We start from the raw sequence: 20213 nt of genomic DNA on the forward strand, positions 1-20213 counted from the left end.
CAGCAAGCAGAAGCTCCGAAGCCTATCAAAAATATCCGAGCAACGATGGAGTGAGCAGGCTCTAGCGTCGCGGTCATCACAAATTACAATGTAACCCAGGACATCGAACACTGAAGCAATCGAACCAGGGAGGGAGAGGTGTCAGGCACTCGGTATTTATGATGAAAGGTGTAATATATAAAAGCTCTAGCTCCAATATACAGCTCAAATGGCACCAGACAAGATTCTACTGAGAAACTTTCACTCGGTCGCGCAAGGGTATCGCCGTAGCCACTCGCCCTTAGTGAACAACCGCCCCTTCGTCACCAAGTAGGCAGTGCTGTTCGCATTCAATTCTTGCTCAATTTGTCAGCCTGAACCCGAATGAGAGACTAAATAGGTGGAACACTTTCTACTGCCATGACTTCGGGCTTGCAATGAGTAATGGTCTGCAAACGTATGAACGAGAATAAGATCACGAGGCAAAGGGGTCCCTATATGCGTCGCCATCAGTCAAGGCTAGACATCCCAAGAACCACTCGCGCGTGACCCACCTTTGTAGACAGCAAATACATAGATGTCATTTCTACTCCAAGCGCTAGTGCATCTCTGCATTTTCTCAGAATTGGGACGCATGGAAGCGCCATTTGGGACTGGGTTACTTGGTTAGTGATTCATCCGATATCAGATACATTGGGACCATTGGTGTGAAACTTTACATTCATAAAATGCGGGATTTAGTGCCTTAGGGTGGTCCTTTCCAGCCGTCGTGAAAAGGTCGAACAAGCCCTGTGGTCGCGAAGGGCCAGGATGAGCTCGGAGCTGAACAGAGGTATTTGTTCAGACGGAACAGAGTCTTGGAATTTGGGTGAAAGATTGGAGGAATCTGTTCATCGTCATTGTGAGAGATTCATTGAAATTCGGTTTATTCAGCGATCGTGTGGTTAGTTACTTAGGAAACAAGTGGGTTGTAATTGGGGAAAGTAGACTATCAATCTCGGACTGTTTTTGTCATGTGTTGTAAGCAATGAGTGCAGACCCTACAATGTAAACACCGCTACCATGATGTGATGCTTCCAATTGCATACCATAAATCTGAATCGGTACATATTCAATCTTCTCTTTTGGCTAACTATGTAAATATCAGATTAATAATAGTTCCTGTTTGTATCGCTGTGGCGAGCCTCCGATCACGAACCCGGTATCGGTGCAAGTGCGGGCCAATCAGAGGCCACGCAAATAACGAGTCCGCCGACCGAAAAAAAGCCCTCGGGACTTCCACCCTGACTCCATTCCCCCAGTTTCCACCCTCCACACTCGAGAGAATGGTGAGCCAGCTATTGTGGCACAGGGCTGCGGCCTCTCGCGGGGTGAGTGCTCTTCGTCTGTCCTCGAACTGACTGCCAATTGACCGTACTGACTGCGTCCAGCTCGCCGCGCGACTGTCCCCGCAACAACTCGTCCGGGGCTTGGCCACCGAGGCCTCCTCGTCACGCATGCCGCCCTACCCTAAGATCGTCCGCAACCTCGAACAGGTCCGCAAGGTCCTGGGATCGGAACGCGCCCTTACCCTCGCCGAGAAGATCCTCTACTCCCATTTGGCCAACCCCGAAGAGTCCCTGCTCACCGGTACCAACAATGGCCGCGATATTCGGGGCAAGGCCAACCTGAAGCTGAAGCCCGACCGTGTGGCTATGCAGGATGCCTCTGCTCAGATGGCTCTTCTGCAGTTCATGTCCTGCGGTCTTGCTTCGACTGCTGTTCCCGCCAGTATTCACTGTGACCACATGATTGTTGGAGAACGCGGTGCCGATACCGATCTGCCGGCTTCGATCAAGGGCAATAGCGAGGTTTTCGACTTCCTAGAGAGTGCTGCTAAACGCTACGGTATTGAGTTCTGGCCCCCGGGTGCCGGCATTATTCACCAGAGCGTGCTGGAGAACTACGCTGCTCCTGGTCTCATGATGCTGGGTACCGACAGCCACACTCCTAACGGTGGTGGTCTGGGTGCTATTGCTATTGGTGTTGGTGGTGCCGATGCTGTTGATGCCCTGGTTGATGCCCCCTGGGAGCTGAAGGCTCCTAGGATTCTGGGTGTACGCCTGGAAGGTCAGCTGAGTGGCTGGGCATCCCCCAAGGACATTATCTTGTCCCTGGCCGGCAAGCTGACTGTCCGTGGTGGTACTGGTTTCATTATTGAGTACCACGGTCCTGGTGTTGAGACCCTGAGCTGCACTGGTATGGCCACTTGCTGTAACATGGGTGCTGAGGTTGGCGCCACTACCTCGCTCTTCCCCTTCTCGCCTAACCACGTGCCATACCTCGAGGCTACTCATCGTGGCCACGTCGCCAAGGCAGCGGCTGAGATTGCTGGCTCTGGTCCTAAGAATTTGCTACGTGCTGATACTGAGGCCGAGTACGACCAGGTTGTGACCATCAACCTGTCAGAGTTGGAGCCTCACATCAACGGACCTTTCACCCCTGATCTGTCCGTCCCCCTGTCCAAGTTCGCTGATACTGTGCGTGAGAAGCAGTGGCCCGAGACTTTTGGAGCCGGTCTCATTGGTAGCTGCACCAACTCTTCCTACGAGGACATGACCCGTGCGGAGGACCTGGTTAAGCAGGCTGCTGCTGCCGGTCTTAAGCCTAAGGCGGACTTCTTCATTACCCCTGGCAGCGAGCAAATCCGTGCCACCCTCGACCGTGACCAGACCCTTTCCACTTTCTCCCAGGCTGGTGGTACCGTTCTGGCTAACGCCTGCGGTCCCTGCATTGGCCAGTGGAACCGCACTGATGAGGTGCCCAAGGGCGAGGACAACGCCATCTTCACCTCATACAACCGTAACTTTCCCGGTCGCAACGATGGTAACCGCCGTACCATGAACTTCCTGGCTTCCCCCGAGCTTGTCACCGCGCTCGCTTACTCCGGCAGCACTACCTTCAACCCGATGACCGACTCTCTGACCACCCCCAGCGGCGAGACCTTCAAGTTCCAGCCTCCCCAAGGCTCGCACCTGCCTAGCGCCGGCTTCGAGGCCGGAAACCCCGACTTCCAGCCCACTGCTGCTATTCCTGATGCCAGCGTTGAGGTGGCCGTCTCCCCAACCTCCGACCGCCTGGCTCTTCTGGAGCCCTTCGCTCCCTTCCCCAAGGGCGATCTGAGTGGTCTGCAGGTTCTGTACAAGGTCAAGGGCCAGTGCACCACCGATACCATCTCGGCCGCCGGCCCGTGGCTCAAGTACAAGGGTCACCTGCCCAACATTTCCGCCAACACTTTGATCGGTGCCGTCAATGCCGCTACCGGCGAGACCAATGTCGCCTACGACGAGGACGGTGCTCAGTACGGTATTCCTGAGCTTGCTGAGCAGTGGAAGGAGAAGGGTATCGAGTGGCTCGTTGTCGCCGAGGATAACTACGGTGAGGGCTCTGCCCGTGAGCACGCTGCCCTCCAGCCTCGCTACCTCGGCGGCCGCGTCATTGTGTCCAAGAGCTTCGCCCGTATCCACGAAACCAACCTGAAGAAGCAGGGTGTTGTCCCCCTCACCTTCGCCAATCGTGAGGACTACGACCGCATCGATGCCTGCGACCGTGTCGATACCGTCGGCCTCTACGACACCCTGCAGGCTGGTGGCCAGGGCGAGATCCAGCTCCGCGTCACAAAGAAGAAGACCGGCGAGACTTTCCTGATCCCTGTCAACCACACGCTCAGCAAGGACCAGAGTGGTTTCATCCTTGCCGGTAGTGCTCTGAACCTGCTGGCTGCCAAGGCCAACGCCAAATAAAGTGTACAAAAGAAGTCGAAAAGCACAAAATGTCGGATTTCTACAGGGAGTTGTGACACGGGTGGAGTATTACCGCTGATTATATAGCACAGCCATTGCGCCGCGGCCTTTGTATTTGGAGAGTTTAGATTTTATTTGTCCTTTCTGCTATCTAGATGATATCCAATGTGATCTGTATTCTATGTTACTACCATCCAACCTGAGTAATGACCGCGAAAATCTTGAATTGCATGGAATATTTTGTAATCGAGACCATCACCGACCCAATTATGAGTCGTATCAGTCTCGTGGAGTGGGGACGGGATGATACGGCCTGCGGGGAACCCGATGGACTATAAAAGCGGGCACGCCCTGCGGTTTACATCCTACCTACAAATAACTTGTTTCCGCGCCATTGCCACAATTCTTCTTCAGCAAACAATGGCGCCAACACCAGACATCAAGAAACCTTGGATTGAGACTCCGATCATTGAGTCGGCCACTCTATCCAAGATTGCAGGATGGTGAGTGCCCAACATTCTCAAGGAGGCCAAAAAGGAAAAAGTATAGTGATTTATCCCGATTAAACAGTCGGATCTTCCTCAAACTTGACCTCCTGCAACCATCTGGCTCTTTCAAGTCTCGGTACGTCTTATATCTGGTCATCTATCCGACCATTCCGATCAATCGCACTCATCCGAACAATTAAAGCCAAGCACAATCTAACATTGACCAGCGGAGTCGGCAATTTCATTCGCGCAAGCCTGGAAGAACAATTGACTTCGAATCCTACAAAGCGACCACACTTCTACATTTCCTCAGGCGGAAACGCCGGCCTCGCCGCCGTGCACGCAGCTCTAGACCTCAACTGCAAATGCTCCGTTGTCGTCCCACACAGCACAAAACCATTCATGATCGGCAGACTCCGACAGATCGGCGCAACAGAGGTAATCCAGCACGGAGCCAGCTGGTTCGAGGCCGACAGCTACCTCCGAGAACATTTCATCGAGAACGAAGGCTGCGAGGGAAACGTTTACGTGCCGCCATTCGACCACCACCTCGTCTGGGAGGGCGCTTCAAGTATGGTTGATGAGATCGCATGTCAAATGCCGGCCGCCGAAAAAGAGGGCGAGTTTCCCGCTGATGCAATCGTGTGCAGCGTCGGTGGTGGTGGTCTTTTCAATGGTATCATTCAAGGATTGCAGAGGAATCTTGGAGATAGACCGGCGAAGAATGTGCGCGTATTAGCGGTTGAGACGGCTGGTGCTCACTCTTTAGCACTTTCGCTCCAAGAAGGAAAGTTATCCTCGCTGGACAAGATTACCTCGCAGGCTACTTCTCTCGGAGCGCTGCGTGTTGCGCGGAGGGCGTTCGAGAATGCGAGTGCGCCGCCGCCTGGAGTTGAGGTTCAGAGTGTTGTTGGGTCGGATGCGGAGGCTGCCAGGGGCATTGTGAGGCTGGCGGATGAGACGAGGTTGCAGGTTGAGTTGGCTTGTGGGATTAGTGTTGAGGTTGCTGTTGGGAAGGAGTTGAGGCGGGTTATGCCTACACTTACCCCGGAGAGTCGGGTTGTGATTGTTGTTTGTGGGGGAAGTAATATCAATGCGGAGATGATTGCTGGGTATCGGGAGCAGTTGGAGGCAGGTTGGGAATAAGTTTTGTGTTTGTAGATAGAAGAGCAGTTTTTACCACCTGCATCATGATTCCTACCGCCATTTTGTTAGCACGGGATAAATGGCCCCTCCAGTTAATCTAGACATCATCCCATATTGTGATATACGTTGTAGTTAACTACAAGTGCTGGAATGACTAAGCCTTCTGCTGAATTGAGAAGTGAAGAATGGAACCTTCCCTTTCGGGACGATCGCGATAAGACGGGCCGGATCTCTTGCAGCTTCCCGATTCGTCGCCATCGCCGACTCCAACCCCATGCCCACATGGCTCTGCTTGTTCCACACGCACCTGCTCAACATGACGACCTTAAAATATTCCCCTGCCTCGTACATTGGGGTACACTGTAACAGAAGTTCCCAACCAGCCATCCACAACTCGAACAATGGCCACCACAGCGACGAACCTGGGCTCAACCTGCGGCTTCACTACCCGCCTCTCCCTCCGCTGGGTCCCAGAGCCCCCAGAAGAAACAACCGATACAATCGTCATATCTGTGGGGGAATGGTTCATCGACCTGCGAATGGACAAGAAGTCCGGCGCAATTGACTGGGCGATGGCCGGCACAATGGTCGCAGAGAATCCGAATGAAACACCGCGTCTGTAATCCTTGCTGGTGTGGGGTGATGGATTACATGACCAGTGATTGACTGACTCTATCAACAGTCAAGATCAACTTCACACGCGAGCTGGACTCTCTCAATGAGATTGGCATGGTCGATTCGGCTTCATTCAGCGCCCTTCCTAATGGCGATGATCTCGAGACGGGCGAGATGCCTCATCCCGAACTTCCCGGTGCGCCCATGACGGCCTTCGAGGAGGTTTGGCACAACCTGCCGTTTAGGGAGGGGCCTGAAGGCGCGAAGCAGGGTATTTCGTGGATTCTTGAATCCGACGATGAAGATTTCCGTCAAAGTGAGGAAGAAGGGGAGGTTACCCTGACCAAGATGTTCATTGGTCGTGTTTGGGGGACGTATCAGGCCTTCCAGCAGGTTCAGGTTCATTCTCGACGAAAAGATCAGGATGGAAACTGGGTTTTTAAGAGGACTGGGGCTGAAGTCAGCGCTAGGAGGGAGGAATTTAGCCCTGGTGCTGGATGGGTAGATAAGTATGTGGTTGGACCCGAGGGGGCTTCTGTGCCCTCTATGAAGACTGAATTTGATGGAGAGGGCCAGGGATCCTGGAAAGTTCCCGGCGAGAAGGTGGTCATTGATGGGAAGTCCTTCATTGTTCGGGCATTTGAGGAGATCAAACAACCGTGTCAATAGATCAAAGAAGTACTTGGTTCAACTGCTGAGCCCAAGCAATGATGTGGCTCATTAAAAAATTACTAAAGAGGGAGTCATGGCAAAGCTAAGAAATGAAAAGAACGAAAAGGTTCTCACGGAAATAAATGCGGTGTAGGCTTTGTTCATATTGATACAACTATGAGGATAGATGGCGATCAAATTTTAGAATACAACCCATTTATCACCTTGGATGCCTTCCTGATCAGTGCATCCCCAGAACAGATCGCCGTGGCTTACTATGCTTGCCTGTAACGATCTTGCCCAGGCCACGCTTCTGCTTGTGAAACTTGGCAGACCCAGAGGAAGAAGGATTCGGTCCATTGAGAGTGGTGTTGTAGGTTGCATCCGCATCAAGGACCTTGAAGACAATCGTGCTATTTCCTTCGCGATAGTCACTTGTCGGGGTCCCATGAGTCCGATAGCTACCATGCTGCTTAACATCCTTCTTTCCAGTAGCAATATCCTTTCTCGCAAGAGCTCGTTCAAATAGCTCCAAGGCAGCCAGAGGTTGGTAGAAAGGTACTTCATGACCGGATTCGTAGATCCGGACGAAACTGTACAGGTCGCTCTGACGGACCTGTCCATGAACAACGCCATCGGAGGTTGTGATGTTGACGAAACCTGCCTTGTTGTATCCGGGGGCATCGATTTCCTCGGCAATGACTTGGCCGCCGAGCCAGTTGCAATTGTAGTCACTATTGATCTGATTAACTGGATTTGGTCCGATGTCAGTTGCACCGTTTAGGACTTACGCATCTCCAAAGTACATCACAACCTGCACACCGGCCTTCAACAAGTGGCGCACATGCTCGATGGTTCCAGACTCGCGGTCATCATCGCCCGTTGTCCTGAAGCTATTGCTGACCGTCGAAGAGGATTCCGAAAAGTTCTGATACGCTCCAATGGCAGCTTGCACCTTCGGACTGTTGAGATAATCCACATAGAACTCGTACGGGAATGGATCGGGCATCAGCTCGCGCATGTCGTACTCATCGCGCCCCGAGTAAATGTCGAACATGTTCTCGACTTTATTCGCGCAGAAATTGTCGGCTGTCGAGCAGATGTCGTTTCGGCCTGTCGCGTAGCACTGCTTCGTTTGGTCGACGCAGTTTCCTTCTCCGTAAAGATTGTTGTACCACTCTGCCTTGACTGAGGAATTGTATGGGTCATAGTCATAGGTGTTTCCGGGAGACACGGAGAAGTTGTAGTAAGCTTGGTATTGGATCAAGGGATCGAACCAGCCGTTACCAATGAGGACGTTCTCAAGGTCGATATGAATTGCGTCCTGTATCTTTTTGGCATTTTGCTCGACGAAATAGTCTGTTTACAGTTAACATACTTTTCTTGTGTGTGTAGCATAAGCTCTCACCATTAAACACTGGGCCATAGTGACCACCGTAACTTTCAGTGGTGAAAGTGAACCCATTTCTCGAGTACTGTGGGAAGACCCCCATGAATCCTTGCAGGGTCTTCCACATATTCGGCGCTGCGCCTTGCGTCGAATTGGGGACTAATCCGATATCTGCCTTGGAGTATGTGCCGCATGTTCCATAGCTCTCGGCATATTCGGGACATTCCTCGCTAGGCAGTTGGATGATGTTGTCATCGCTGTCTCGATAGCCCGAGATAGGAATTGTGTAGGAGAGTCCAACAGTCGCAGGTTGGTCGACAAACAGCTTTGATATATTAGCAACATACACCCCGAGGGGAAATGTCGGAGCTTACCATATTGCTTGCATTGCTCCAGGAATAGGGGTTGTTGTACGCCTTGCCATTGCGATCAATGCCACAAGGTCCCAATTCTTGGAACAACCCAATCATCGATGAAGATCCTGGTCCTCCATTGATCCAGACTGTAAGAGGCGCCTGGAATTATTTAGCAAATTGAACTGGACCCTGGTGGAAGGCTGGGACATACGTCTTTCGGATCCTGATTCCTAGCCTCGAAGAACCACCTGTGATTGTTAGCGAACACAAATCCAGCTTAGCGGATTATTTCGGGACTGAATACCAGAAAATATGCTCATCCTCTCCGACATCAGCGTAGCCAGAATAGCTCTTTACGTTCGGATCCTGTTCACAGATTCCAGGGGGTACCTCCTTGTACCGTACCGAGACACCAGCATGCCCCTTCTTCGAGATCAGATCATCTGGTGCAGGCACAAATTGCGCGACAGAAAGCTGTGCCAAGGCTGATAGAGCCGCGATCTTCCGGTACACCATTTTGATTTCCGAAATGCTTGTCCAGGAGCCTCGGATAACCCCGCTCGGCTGGGATGGCTGGGGGTGAGGTTATATAGCATATCTGCAGGTCGCTATGATGGATTTGGAAGGTAGGATCCATTAATAAGGAAGATCGACACCGATTGGCTCAGACAAATAACAAGCCTCTATCTGTTGGTTGCTTTTTCCCCGTTGAAGAAGGGAGTCCGTCGGATCTCCGACCATATCGCCGATCACGCTGATAGCTTTGTATGATTGTTAAATCAACTGCTCCAACTATTCGACTTTCCTGCAAAAAGACTTTTCGTCAGTTTAATCCATATTGACCAAAAACAAAAACGATGCTCCTGGAGGAGACAAGGCTGCAATATTCGTCATGTTTTCTTGGATGATCGGCGCCTGAATCGGCATTTCACCGTGCGCGGAGCATCACCGCCTCAAATCCTCAAGTCACAATGAAATAGAACACATTGAGTATTCGGACGAGGCTGGATGACAAATCTCCCTGGAAGTGTTCAAGACGAACGGAAAACAACGGAGAAATTGTTGTTGGCGGAGCATAGTATCCTAAGGCACCAAACAGGGCGCGCGGCTCATTAGGCGACCTGATGACCTGGTGACCCCTCGACCCTCATCAAAATACCCGGACAGTGAGTTGATCGACGCGCGGTTTGAAAATACAAGTTCTACTACTAATAATAAACAAGTGTTCAATTCGATATTCAAGAACCAACGAGGTACCCTAATACCTCTCCTTGTATTCATGGTCAGGTGCCTTTCAATCTCAGGCTGACGACCCGGGCTAAACGCCTCTCGTTAAATGGCATCAAAGGCCAAATCCAGATAAATCATTAGTAGAAGCTCAAATCATACATTCACAGAGTTATCAGGAGCACTTCGCATATAGGCGCTCTCAAAGTCCAGATAAGAATTAACACATGTCGATAGAAACTGAGAGATGGATCTACCTGAAAACTCGCCTAAGTTTGCACATTCTCATCGGTCACGGCCGCTCGGAGCTCCCAGACCAGGTCGTAGCATTCGGCAAGGAGGGCATTGACGCTTCCCTGTCCTTCGGGGATATCGGGACCAACGTAGAACTTTCCGTCAACCCGCATGTTATCGATGGAGTTGAGCTGGATGGAATGTTAACTTCTGGAGATTCAGCATGCAAGTTGAGATTTGTAAAGGTACCTTCATGCTGTAAGGATAGAGTTCGCGCGAGTTCGACACGCCGCCAGACTCCTTAACCTCGATCAGACACCGTCGGAGTGTCTGCAGCTGGTTGTAGACGGGTAGCAACGCCTCAGAGACGGGCTCGGAGGAAATCAGAAGAGCGTAGATGTATGCGTAGCTGCGTCGAATCAAATAAAGCAGTGTCTAGAGAAGTCGTCGATGTTAGTAAGGCGCGAAAAAATGTCGCCGGCAGATACATACCCTTTGAGCATGGAGATCGGCAGTCTGACCCTCGGCATCAACAAAGTTGCCATTAACCCGGGCCTCGTCAATCCGATCGAGTTTTCGCTGATATCCGAAAAGATCTGTTTCGCGCAGGGACCAAGCCTGTGTTACGGAAAGTCTGTCAAGTTGGTTACGGATCTCAAGTAGCCGATCATATTGCTCCTGGAATCGCTCGTGGATCTTGCCTTGGCGCTCAAGGACAATCTCAGTCCACCGCCAGCACCGGTACATCAGAGACTTCAGATCATCCTGACCGGCGAGAACATTTCCATCGGCATCCACAAAGTTACCGTCTTTCATTGAACCCTCGATCTTCTTCAGTTGTTCGCGGAGATTATTGACTTCTGTAGAGGAAAACTAACTCAGAGAATACGATGTCAGCTTTTGAAGTTTGAAACAGATCCGACGGTAAATACCTTTGAGCGGGTGTTGACCGCAGATGTAGACCGCAGAATAGAGACCAGAGTTTCATGTGTCTGAACAAGAGCCGGATCCAAGACTGCAAGTCCTTTCTGGAGCTTGTCGAGCGAAATCTGGCATTGTTCCAATCGGCTTTCCAAGAGGGTCAAAAGCGCAGGCGAATAAGTGTTGCGACCGCGCTCAAGGGTTTCTCGGGTAGAATCGAGGGTCTTCGTAATGGAATTCAAGTCCTTGGAGCTGTAGAAACCGGCCTCTTCAAGGTGGTCGAGCAGTCGCTAGAAAACAAAGTCAGGACCATAAAGATGGTATTGAAGAGGGGGGGGGGGGGGTTCGGAATATCCAAATACCTGGATTGTAGTTGCCAGTGAGTAGCTAGTAGACGATGTTAGCGAAGCCCAGAGATCCGCGCGCCCGATGGGTAAACTTACACTGCCGGTGCCTCGTTATTCCTACCAACCGTCAAGAAAAGCAGCGAAATCAACTGAAAGCAGTCATCCAAAACATAGTCCACTAAACGCGATCCGTGTAAGCAATCTCCCGAGCCGATCATGCCACTGCCCACTCGATACTCACATCGATTATGAATCAAGCGGCGGTCTTGTTCTTTGCGGGCAGCATTGAGTTTTTCCACCTCCTGGGTCACTTCCTCATACAGCGGAAGGACATCGCGAGATTTGATGTATGAGGACTTGTCTTGTTTCAGGAGCAAAAGGGCGTCCCGGGTTCGGAGAAGCCGTTCGAGGATGGGTTGCTCTCGCGGATCCAGCGGGACCGGTACTGCGGGGGATTCCATAGCCGTTGCGCAAAGGGGGCAGGAGACGGTGATTCGGTATTTTGGAATGATCAGTTCGAAGTGATGGTGGTAACGAGACGGACGGAAGAAGGCGTGAACACTCGAACCCCACAGTTTGACGATGTGATGTCAGTCCGGGACCGATTGATATCGAGCTGCGATACGGTCTGATTACGTGGGAGGCGATGAGTCAGCAGAATAGAGCCGCATCGGGATTAGTGCCTTGGGCCTGGAGGTCACGGGCCACATAGGCGCTACACCTATTTTGGCCAAGCCCTAAGCGAGGGCTTTTTCCCACACACGCCCGCGCGGTTGCCCTGTTCGGATAGGCCTTTGATACTTCCCTCTCTTCTCTTCTTCCCCATCTTCATCTTCAACCCAGTCCGGTCAACACCACCCGTCGACATGTCTACCGCTGAGCTCGCCTGCTCCTACGCCGCTCTCATCCTGGCCGATGAGGGCATTGATGTCACCGTACGTTCTCACTTTTCCGAGATTGTTGAGTCGTGAAGCATCGACGCGCGATTGCAGTTTCTCTGCTGGGATTTTGGTCGCAAGGAGTGAACGCAACAGCCGTTTATCGCTTCACCATGACAAATACGCCAAATCTATTCGACAGCGGCTAACTCACCATTTTTTACCAGGCCGACAAGCTCCAGACTCTCATCGGTGCCGCCAAGGTTCCTGAGATCGAGCCCATCTGGACCTCCATCTTCGCCAAGGTAAATATCTGACACCTGCCACTTCGCCCACACCGAAAAGTCGCATTTTATGCGACCCGAACTTTTTCGACATTCGGCAACATAGAGTACAGTTGACTTACAATTTTCAACCGCAGGCTCTTGAGGGCAAGGACATCAAGGAGCTCCTGACCAACGTCGGCTCCGCTGGCCCCGCCGCTCCCGCCGGTGCCGCTGCCGGTGGTGCTGCTGCCCCCGCTGAGGCTGCCGCCGAGGAGAAGAAGGAGGAGGGTAAGTTTCATCTCCAGCACTTTGTGTGCCAAGACCACATGCTAACTTTCTTACAGAGAAGGAGGAGTCCGATGAGGACATGGGCTTCGGTCTGTTCGACTAAGCGTTTTCGCCAGCCAGAAGAATATGAAGACCTTTCCTTTTTGCTCTTTTCCTCACCTTTTATCCCGCTGCCGCGTGTCGGCTCCCTCGACGATTCTCTCCTGTACTCGATACTCCACGACCCCTTCTACGAAGACCTAGATCACGGGTACAACAAAAAAGAAAATAGCAAAAGATTCAAACGGACAAGGACATTCAATGGAGACTGGGTGCATGGTGTGCCTCTGCATCACTCAGTGACAGAGGTAGACTCGGTCGGATACCGCTGTGATTCCGAAACTATTGTTGCTTCCAGGATAGGGGAATTGAAGAAAGACGTTTGGCACACATTTTCCGATTGTCCACTATGTTATGACAGCTGGTCGGGCTGGTAGAGATGTATGATGTTTTGCTCCGCTTCGATTGGTGATCTTCGGTGTTGGCTCTTATGCCGTGTCTGCTCTGCAATTATGAGTCATCGAATGTTGGTCATGATCTACTCCGGGGTGATCTAGTAGTATTCATTGGGCTTTCTGCTGGACGTAGATTTTATGGCAGTGGTCCTACGGGGCTGTGACACAGGGCTTGTTGCCGAACGATTCGATTGTCTTTTTACTTCGTCTTCCCTGCCCAGCTATGTGAAAGCGAAAGTCGTAAATTTATTCTTGGTACTCGCATACAATGGTACTAAAAGCTATTCTTATGATCTACCCTCGGGCCCGGGTCATCAAATGCCACAGCCTCTCTAATCCAACTCGACAATCTCGTTAAGCATAGAGTCCAAGAACAATTTCTGTTCTAGCAAGAAGCTCCGGGTATTTGCAATGTCAAATGGACGCTTCGCAATCTCGCGCTCACGCTCTTGCTTCAACGTGTGGCGAATGCGCTCCTCCAGAATCTCCATTCTGTATTCAGTGTATTGGGTATAGAGCTCGGAGATGTTGCTGACACCCCGTACGCCGACCAGAACGGTCTCGTCCTTGACCAGGGGGTCCTTAGGACAGAAGCAAGTAACCATACTGATGCGCTCGCGACCACCCATAGCTTTGAGAGCTTGGTGCTCAATGTACCTTCCCTGCATAACCACTGCAGTTCCAGTGGCCGGGCCTCGGACCTTCAGGATTTCTCCTTTCGGAGTCTTCAATGCAGTTTCTCCACCGACCAAACCGGTGCAGTCGGAGAGTATAGTGACACATACGAATGGAAAGCTGTCGTAGTGCCAGGCGACAGCAGATGTTCGGTCTGCAAAAGGTGTGTCGAGGATTTCATCGATGTCTTGGTTCTCGCTCGGGATGGTGATGTTGATATTGGCGATTTCAAAGTCGAAGGATGTGACAAGGTCGATTCCTGCAACCTCGGAGATCTTGGGTAGAACCTCGGGGGACTTCCACGCATCGTAGGCAAAGGGGGCTCGTCTAAACGAGAAGTATAAGCAAATTGTCATACGCAGGACCCATCCCTCGAATCATGTTTGGGTTGAAAGTAGAAGAGTATTGGCACTCCTCGAGGACTTTCTCGCTGAAGATCTCCGCACGCATCTGCTTGATGGCCTCTTCAGTAAAGAGAGGGAAAGGATCGGTGGCCGCGTGGGGAAGAAACGCCCTGGCCCTCTAAGCCGATTTTCTTCATTGTGCGAATATTCTTCGGAGGTTGAAATTTCAGATGTTTGCTGGGATCGGACGACTCGCTTCTGCCGATTTTGGCACCATCAATCAAAGACTGAGGAATTGGCTTAGTTGGACGTGTGGCCTTCTTGGTGGCAGGTCCGACTGGCACAGGAGCCGGAAGAGATGCGACAAGCGCTGCGGGAGCCATTATGGCAATGTTTTGAAAATATAGATGAGGTCGAGTTATCAGATGAAGGAGATTGATCAGATGGATAAGCAATCAATCTCATATTTTGGTTCTTAAATATTTAAACCTTCTGTTCCCCAGTGCCCTGTATTGTCCAGTCCTTGCAATGATTGGGTTGATTCAGTACTGACTACCATATTGAGCTTGCTCCGAAACCTGAACCCCATCCCGAGACCCCGGATCCGACCCCCACACGAACAATGGGGCTCAGCTCGGATTGAAATCTTGGAGGCACTGGCGCCATTCCCGAGCCTTGAAGCCGATCATCAGGGCTTTATACACGGATGACGGTTTACAAGCCCGTTCAGGTGATCGCTTCAAGAAGTGGCTTCGGCTCCCAAATACCGCTGCCCGGATCTGTGGCTTTCATCCCATGACTATCACTCACCACCGGTTTGCTCTATTTTGGGTGCAGGGCTCTATTGACTACATTAGGAAATTAATCTATATTAGATAAGAGAGAAAAGAAGATTATGCGAGACATTTCAAGCCCAATGACCAACTGTTATTAGGAATGAAAATTAGGGACTAAGATTTGTTGGAAACTCCGGTACCTGAGGCATAGGATGGTTCTTCCTTGAAGTAAAAAGCATCTCAAGTTTGGCTACTGCATGACCTTCTGCCACATGCCTTCTAAATCTTCATCAGGGCTTTATCTACAAGACCCATTGCCAACGAAGGTTGCGTATAGCCAAGGAGATCCAGCAGCTTCGGGCTCATGGTGGCTGTCTTGCTGCAAGGTACAGTCAAAAACTGATTTTCTTCAGTTCGATAGATCCCTCGGCAGAAGAATAGGCTATACATGGTACGAACTGAGTCCGGGACCGAGTTTTGCCCCCCTCCATGGAAAGCGGACCCCAAGAAAATCAAGGCCGAACCAGCCGACATTTCTGTTTATCGTGAGAAGTTCAGAGCATAGAATGACGCAGGTTGATGGTTCTTCGTACCTGCGAAAGTGGCCTCATATATCGTCGGCATGCGATGATTGTCCCATTTATGACTTCCTGGGATAAACCTCGCTGCACCGTTTTCTCTGGTTGTATCGCACCCAGCGATCAAACAAGCAAACTGGCTAACATCATTGAAGTTCCAATCCTCCGGTTTCGGGTGACGAATATTATGAATATTATCATCTCGGTGAAGTCGCTGCCTGGGTGCACCGTATCCAATATTCTTGGATAGACTCAGGTGAAGCAATGGATTAATCCTGATTGGATCCACCTGGTCGTCGCGTTGAACAATGTATTTCTCCACCAGGAGATTCTCTCGGAGACTCTCCAATAAGGGGTGTTCGCTTCGGCTTCCTGGCCATCATGCAATAGAAGCAGTGCACTAACCCACGCCAAGCCGATGCAGTCTCTGCCCAGGAAGCCGAAGCGAACACCCAATGCGTGAGTGAGAAGACCATTGAGCTCCTTGCGCAGCCCCCAGCCGAGTCTGACCCCTTTATCAAATGACAGATGTGTGGCATGTCGACAGTAAAATCAAATGCTCTGGGATCGATCCATGTGCCAATTGCCAACGAAGATCTATGAACTGTCGCTTCATAGAAGGAGCTCAGAAATTGGTGGTGACCGAGAGGTTTGTTTTTCATACGCGGTTGTTGGTTTCAAGCGGTGCTTACACTAAACTGAAATCGTCATATATCAACAAGAGCTGAGAAATTGAAATTGCCATTCTCGACCTCCAAAGAGACCGAGAGAGACAACTTTTGGATATGATAACTCTCCACAAAATCCGTGTTCAGTGACTGGAGACCGAACATCTTCCGAACCAAGAAGCTTCGTGCCTAGTGCACATTCGGCTCCACAGGCTGGAGACCGTGAACTCAGTGTATGGACAAATCCATTCAACCAACCCTCAAAATAATCAAAAAACATACATCAAAACAAACGCAATTGGAGTATGTCTGCAATAGAGCCAATGAGCTTCATGGTACAAGAAAGCTAATTCTGACAGTTTGGCTCCCACGATAATCTACATGGTCTTTCACAAAACGACTGACCTTCATGATGACCGAAAAACTCCACGTCGGGTCTCCATACAACAGTCTAGACAGGCTTGATGGTGAGATATACCAAGTCAACTGGAAACCCTACCCCGTCGATAGGCCGCCTGATATCAGCGGTTCGCCGCCAATTAATTACACGTTTTACCTCTTCGACACCGTGAAATTTCACCTGGGACAAAAGTACCGTTTCTTCGATGAAGATGTCTTCGTTGGCCATATCAAAGAGTTCTACTATGGGAGCCCTAATTGCGGGAGCGCCACAGAGAAAGTCGCACAGTCTCGGCTGTGGTTTGTTCAGTTCCTCTTGGTCCTGGCCTTTAGAAAAGCGTTCCTTTCACATTCCAAGACCTTAAAAGATCCAACGAGAGCGAAATTCTTCATTCGGGCTATGGCACTGATGCCAGACCATGCGACTCTTTGGAAAGACAGTCTGCTAGCAATTGAGGTTCTGGCACTGGCTGGGTTATACTTGTATTCAATTGACCATCGGGAGTCAGCGCATGTCTATGTTGGTGTACTCATAAAACATGAGCTGAAATATCACTGACATCGATTGAATATATCGGCCAAGCAATCCACATAGCTCAACTCGAAGGCTTGCATACCGAGCTACCCGTGCACGAGCTAGGACCTGAGACTGTTACTCAATGCCGCAATCTCTGGTGGACCTTATACATCATGGACCGGTACTTTTCGTCTTCCCTTGGTCTACCCATGACCATGCAGGATAGCGATATTACGACCTTGATGGATCCGCCCAGTACATCCTCACCGTGTGATACTCCATTGAGCTTGCAGGTTAGACTATCCCATCTATTTTCATATATCCTGACCGGTAACAAGGCCTTTCCTTCAGAAATTTTCATTGCAGTATGGCTGATGGCTTATTAGGCGTATACAAATTCGCAAAGACATATCCCGACACTTTCCTCGAGACAACAAGGTCAATACTGCACACGCTTGCCGGACACGCTCAAGAAATAGAGCAGATAATTGCTTCAAAATTCCCGAACTCAGTGGACACCATGCCTTGGGAACGCGTCACATCACAATTTTGTATCACCAGATGAGTCGTCGATATTTCTATTTATCGCTATATTCCAACTAACCGATAGTCAAGTGCGTTATCCTCGCGACAAGACCTCTCCTCCTATCAGTTCTGAAGCAACGGTTAGAAGAACGGGACCAAAGTGCCAAGGACTGGGAATCATTCTTCGCTCATACCACGACATTGATATCCACTGGAATAAAATCAGCCATCAAAACACTGCAGATTCTAAGCGACGAAGAGGGTATTCTAGGTGGGTGGGAGACGTTCGCAAAAACTCCAACGAACTCACTAATATTTTTATTCAAGAGGTCTTCCTTCCCTCCGATCTCGAATTCACGAACGGCGCCGCAATTCATCTAATCATGGCCAACTCCCTATTTCCGGGCTTATCGGACGGCAAGGACTCAACGAAAAAAGCATATGAAATCCTCGACGAAATGATCGGCAGAGGGAACAGGGTCGCGGAAGTCCGTAAGCTAGAACTGCTTGGACTAAAGCGTCTGTTCGGCGAGCTTGCCGCAAGTGTTGAAGAACGAGGACTTCGAACTCTGACATTGCTGGATCCTAAGGATATGCTGGGTCCGAGTACGGGCATGATGAATGATGGTTCTCAGTTACCAGTGATGCCGTGTACGGATCCTGAGGGAATGGGACAGTCGCTCAATGGACAAGATAATTCTTCTTTTGTTAAGTCTGATCCGCAATTGCTGTGCGATGCGGAGTTCCTGGATAATATTGGAATTTCGTCGTCCGAGTTTCTTTCAATCATTGATCAGATGGGATATTCTGATCTTTAGTACGGTATCATAGACCCAGCAGAGGAGTTGGTGGATGACGGTACGATCAATAAGTTTACTTGATTTGAAATACATAACTTTGTCATACCCTAGCTGGATTTCTGCGGATTGAATACCTAATCCATGTGATTAAGATCTATAGCTAAAAGTTTAGTGTAATAATTGAACCAATGCAGAGAATAATGTATCTGGAATGGGTTGATACAGTCATGTCCCTTTTATCCCAGACCAGTGTGACACTTCCTTCCTGATCTTTCAGGTATATTAAATGTTTCTACTAGTACTTCCAAAATCCAGAATGAACTATCTGGCCGTATGAGTAGAAAATATGCTGAAGACTTTCCACTCTATGACTCAAACTTCTATTTTCATTGGTCCATGCTGCATCAGTCTCCAGGGTGGCTAGCCCGACAACTAACCAGACAGCTAATCATGCGGTGACAGGTAGACGACCAGGTACATCCATGGATGGCCAGATAGGTGACCGGAGAGATACTAGAGCAAGTACCGCAGTAGTAATGTACGTAGAATGCAACTCTCATAAAAATACCATAGTGCAGGTTGAATTTCAAGGCGCTACTGTCGAAATTGGCACCATGTTTGACCAGGGTTTCAACTAGAACTACTAATATGGAGCATGAACCCTAAGATAGTTTCTCGCTAACAAGTCAGATAGTCACACCCACGTGCCTAACACCGCCTGAACATGGGGCTCCGGATTTTCTGCCTCCTCCTTCCCTCCATCTTCTTCTCTCCCTCCTCATTTCCCCCTCTTCACCCCACATCCAACCTAATATCATCTTCGTCGTCACCCAATCAAATCAGCAGACAAAGGGCGCCCTCCTCCTGGCCTTATGGCGTGGCGATTGAAGACTTTACTGATTTGTTTTCATGATGAATGTACTATTTCCTTCATTTCGGCCTCACAGATTCTCAGCAATGAGTATCTCAGGCTAAGACTGTCACCAAGGAAGTGTGGCGCTTCAACAATTTACCTTTTTTTTTTTTTTTTTTTTAACAAATCTTCTTCATTTTGGCCTTGCGGATCTATCGGCAGTCTATCTGTGAGTCAAAGCTAGCTTTTTCCATTTTAGGTCTCGGATACAACGCTTATCCGATTCTACGTAGGCCCGCACACGATCCTGAATGAAACCTCTATTAAATCCTGGGTCGTCGTCCTAGCTCTTGGGGTTTTGATCACCATCGAAAACCGTGAAGGGGCTCAGAGCCTACTTTCCTACAGCCTGAATTGTCCCTCTCCTTTGACCTGGCAAATTCAAGGGTGAGCCGTACACTGTCAAAGGCTGCGTGAGTTTTGCAATTACGTACCGCGAGCCGAAGGACAGAATGACGAATCTCGTCCATCTGAAATCCAGTATATGCGGGCCAAACTTCACCAGGATCCATCCAGCTCCTGGCGCTCATGGGTAAGTCAAGATCTATTATATCCCAGGCATAACTAACCTACATTTTCTAGCCTTTTTGTATAAATAGAGAATTTGCAAGATAGATCCCACAGTATACGGAATCTGCACTGATGGTATCTCCCTTGAATTTACCGTCTGAGTTACAATGGCGAGTTAGTACTTTACTTCAACGACCGTACACCAAGTGGGAGGCGCTGCTAATCAACATTGACCAGTACACTTCCACACGTCTCCGCAATAATTCCAAGTCGGGTTGTTCGCCAAATATTGTCACTATGATAGGAAGTATCATCTTGCAAGCATTGAAGCAGATTCCAAGCCGCACGAGCGAAGTGGCGGAGAAGATGATTCTACTACCTCGCGTAGTGAGTAATGATTTGGGAATGATTGCGGACTCGCTTTTCCAGCACGTTCGTTTTTCTCC

General features: G+C 50.0%; 8 protein-coding genes across 8 annotated transcripts; 5 read left to right on the top strand and 3 right to left on the bottom strand.

Moving 5' to 3' along the window:
- Positions 1 to 1304: 1304 nt before the first annotated feature.
- On the top strand, positions 1305 to 3761 carry N7532_010127 (aconitate hydratase ACO2; the record flags this gene model as incomplete). The annotated part of the gene is made up of 2 exons (XM_056622618.1): positions 1305 to 1349; positions 1410 to 3761. The coding sequence occupies 2 exons, from the start codon at positions 1305 to 1307 to the stop codon at positions 3759 to 3761; spliced, it is 2397 nt and encodes a 798-aa protein (XP_056470034.1).
- Positions 3762 to 4181: 420 nt separating this feature from the next.
- On the top strand, positions 4182 to 5395 carry N7532_010128 (putative L-serine dehydratase; the record flags this gene model as incomplete). The annotated part of the gene is made up of 3 exons (XM_056622619.1): positions 4182 to 4264; positions 4332 to 4385; positions 4477 to 5395. 3 exons carry the CDS (start codon positions 4182 to 4184, stop codon positions 5393 to 5395), a joined length of 1056 nt encoding a protein of 351 aa, XP_056470035.1.
- Positions 5396 to 5796: 401 nt separating this feature from the next.
- N7532_010129 (uncharacterized protein) lies at positions 5797 to 6679 on the top strand (the record flags this gene model as incomplete). Its single annotated transcript, XM_056622620.1, has 2 exons — positions 5797 to 6010; positions 6078 to 6679. The coding sequence occupies 2 exons, from the start codon at positions 5797 to 5799 to the stop codon at positions 6677 to 6679; spliced, it is 816 nt and encodes a 271-aa protein (XP_056470036.1).
- A 259-nt stretch (positions 6680 to 6938) lies between these two features.
- Positions 6939 to 8923, bottom strand: N7532_010130 (uncharacterized protein; the record flags this gene model as incomplete). Its single annotated transcript, XM_056622621.1, has 6 exons — positions 6939 to 7395; positions 7453 to 8020; positions 8070 to 8376; positions 8426 to 8566; positions 8619 to 8655; positions 8712 to 8923. Coding segments are annotated over 6 exons (1722 nt in total), but the record flags the coding sequence as incomplete, so codon positions are not given.
- A 980-nt stretch (positions 8924 to 9903) lies between these two features.
- Positions 9904 to 11597, bottom strand: N7532_010131 (uncharacterized protein; the record flags this gene model as incomplete). Its single annotated transcript, XM_056622622.1, has 7 exons — positions 9904 to 10059; positions 10118 to 10303; positions 10361 to 10741; positions 10801 to 11079; positions 11152 to 11176; positions 11233 to 11314; positions 11378 to 11597. 7 exons carry the CDS (start codon positions 11595 to 11597, stop codon positions 9904 to 9906), a joined length of 1329 nt encoding a protein of 442 aa, XP_056470038.1.
- Positions 11598 to 12002: 405 nt separating this feature from the next.
- Positions 12003 to 12671, top strand: rpp1 (ribosomal protein P1; the record flags this gene model as incomplete). The annotated part of the gene is made up of 4 exons (XM_056622623.1): positions 12003 to 12071; positions 12242 to 12319; positions 12436 to 12568; positions 12625 to 12671. 4 exons carry the CDS (start codon positions 12003 to 12005, stop codon positions 12669 to 12671), a joined length of 327 nt encoding a protein of 108 aa, XP_056470039.1.
- A 723-nt stretch (positions 12672 to 13394) lies between these two features.
- Positions 13395 to 14464, bottom strand: N7532_010133 (uncharacterized protein; the record flags this gene model as incomplete). The annotated part of the gene is made up of 3 exons (XM_056622624.1): positions 13395 to 14064; positions 14096 to 14199; positions 14249 to 14464. The coding sequence occupies 3 exons, from the start codon at positions 14462 to 14464 to the stop codon at positions 13395 to 13397; spliced, it is 990 nt and encodes a 329-aa protein (XP_056470040.1).
- Positions 14465 to 17927: 3463 nt separating this feature from the next.
- On the top strand, positions 17928 to 18362 carry N7532_010134 (Zn(II)2Cys6 transcription factor; the record flags this gene model as incomplete). The annotated part of the gene is made up of 1 exon (XM_056622625.1): positions 17928 to 18362. One exon carries the CDS (start codon positions 17928 to 17930, stop codon positions 18360 to 18362), a length of 435 nt encoding a protein of 144 aa, XP_056470041.1.
- Positions 18363 to 20213: the final 1851 nt, after the last annotated feature.

This window comes from Penicillium argentinense, assembly GCF_028826775.1.
Source record: "Penicillium argentinense strain IBT 30761 chromosome Unknown utg000010l_segment0_segment0, whole genome shotgun sequence".
In the NCBI taxonomy this organism is placed as follows: domain Eukaryota; kingdom Fungi; phylum Ascomycota; class Eurotiomycetes; order Eurotiales; family Aspergillaceae; genus Penicillium; species Penicillium argentinense.